At 57.3% G+C, this 1,213-nt stretch overlaps 1 protein-coding gene across 1 annotated transcript in view; it reads right to left on the bottom strand.

Annotated features, from left to right (window-relative positions):
* Positions 1 to 1,213, bottom strand: part of DNMBP (dynamin binding protein) — a 70,265-nt gene that overhangs the window by 2,677 nt on the left and 66,375 nt on the right. Inside the window, exon 14 of the mRNA XM_008071869.1 lies at positions 4 to 130. Within this exon, the coding sequence (XP_008070060.1) occupies positions 4 to 130 (127 nt within the window). The remainder of the gene's footprint in view (positions 1 to 3; positions 131 to 1,213) is intronic.

Genomic DNA, 1,213 nt, shown 5'->3' with positions numbered 1-1,213 from the left:
CGCGGGGCCCTGGGCGAGGAGCCGCCGGGCTCGGACTCGGTGGAGGAGTGGCTGCCCACGGATGCGTCCGAGTGGCTGCGGCGGGGGTTGTAGGGCTTCAGGAAGGAGCTGTACACAAAGCCTTTGGTGACTGCGGGGAGGAGACAGGACATCAGGAACCCAGCGGAAGGACGGAGAGAGGAGGGGGCCCGCAGGGAAAAACCACGGCTAGAAAGCTGGGTCAGGGCCAGGCAGGGTGGCTCACGCCTGTCATCCCAGCACTTTGGGAGGCCGAGTCGAGAGGCTCGTTTGAGCCCAGCCTGGGCAACATCGTGAGACCTTGTCTCTACAATAAATCCAAAAATTAGCCAGGTGTGGTGGTGTGCGCCTATAGTTCCAGCTACTTGGGAGGCTGAGGTGGGAGGATCGCCTGAACCCAGCAGGTCGAAGAGTGAGACTTCGACTCAAATAATAACAACAACAACAATAAAATTAAATAAAGAACAGCGGGGTCCGTGGAGGGACCAAATAAGACACCCAGCGACAAAATGGCTTGAAACCCGCAGCCCAGGACATGCCGTGGGTGTGGAGAGGCGCCGTGGCCACCTGCCAGTTCCTTCTTGTTACACCCTCACAACAGATGAGTGGCAGGGGCCTGGAGACAACCAGGGAGCAGTCATGAGAGCGCCACACATGTGGGAGGACACGTGACGAAGACGTGGCAAGACATCTGGACGGTGGCCAGGAGACGTCCCGGAGTGCTGTCCAGACACGCCAAGCGTGACAGAGAGGCTGTCTGAGCCACCTTGCCGTAGGCCCCGTGGGCAGGCGGCCTCCTTCCCGCCCGTAGATGAGCACGTTCATACAGTATCCAGAAGGGTGACAGCAGCCCTCAGCTAAAACCTAAGTATAAATCAGGGACCAAGACAGAGCCACAGGACTTTTCTTTTGAGTTGGGGTCTGTCGCTCAGGCTAACGGGCTGCTCACTGCAGCCTCGACCTCCTGGGCTCAGGTGATCCTCCTGCCTTAGCCTTCCAAGTAGCTGGAACTACAGGTGTGTCCCACCACACCTGGCTAATTTTTTTTATTTTTGTAGAGACGAGGTCTCACTATGTTGTCCAGGCTGGTCTGGAACTCCTGGGCTCAAGTGATCCTCCCCCCGCGGCCTCCCAAAGTGTTGGGATTATAGGTGAGAGCCACTGCACCCAGCCTGGACAATTTTTTTTTTTTTTT

The sequence above is a fragment of the Carlito syrichta genome, unplaced genomic scaffold, assembly GCF_000164805.1.
Source record: "Carlito syrichta isolate Samal-C Ts95f unplaced genomic scaffold, Tarsius_syrichta-2.0.1 Scaffold314770, whole genome shotgun sequence".
Taxonomy (NCBI): domain Eukaryota; kingdom Metazoa; phylum Chordata; class Mammalia; order Primates; family Tarsiidae; genus Carlito; species Carlito syrichta.
Note: the sequence above shows the minus strand (reverse complement) of the source record. Positions and strands in the feature narration are given on the sequence as shown.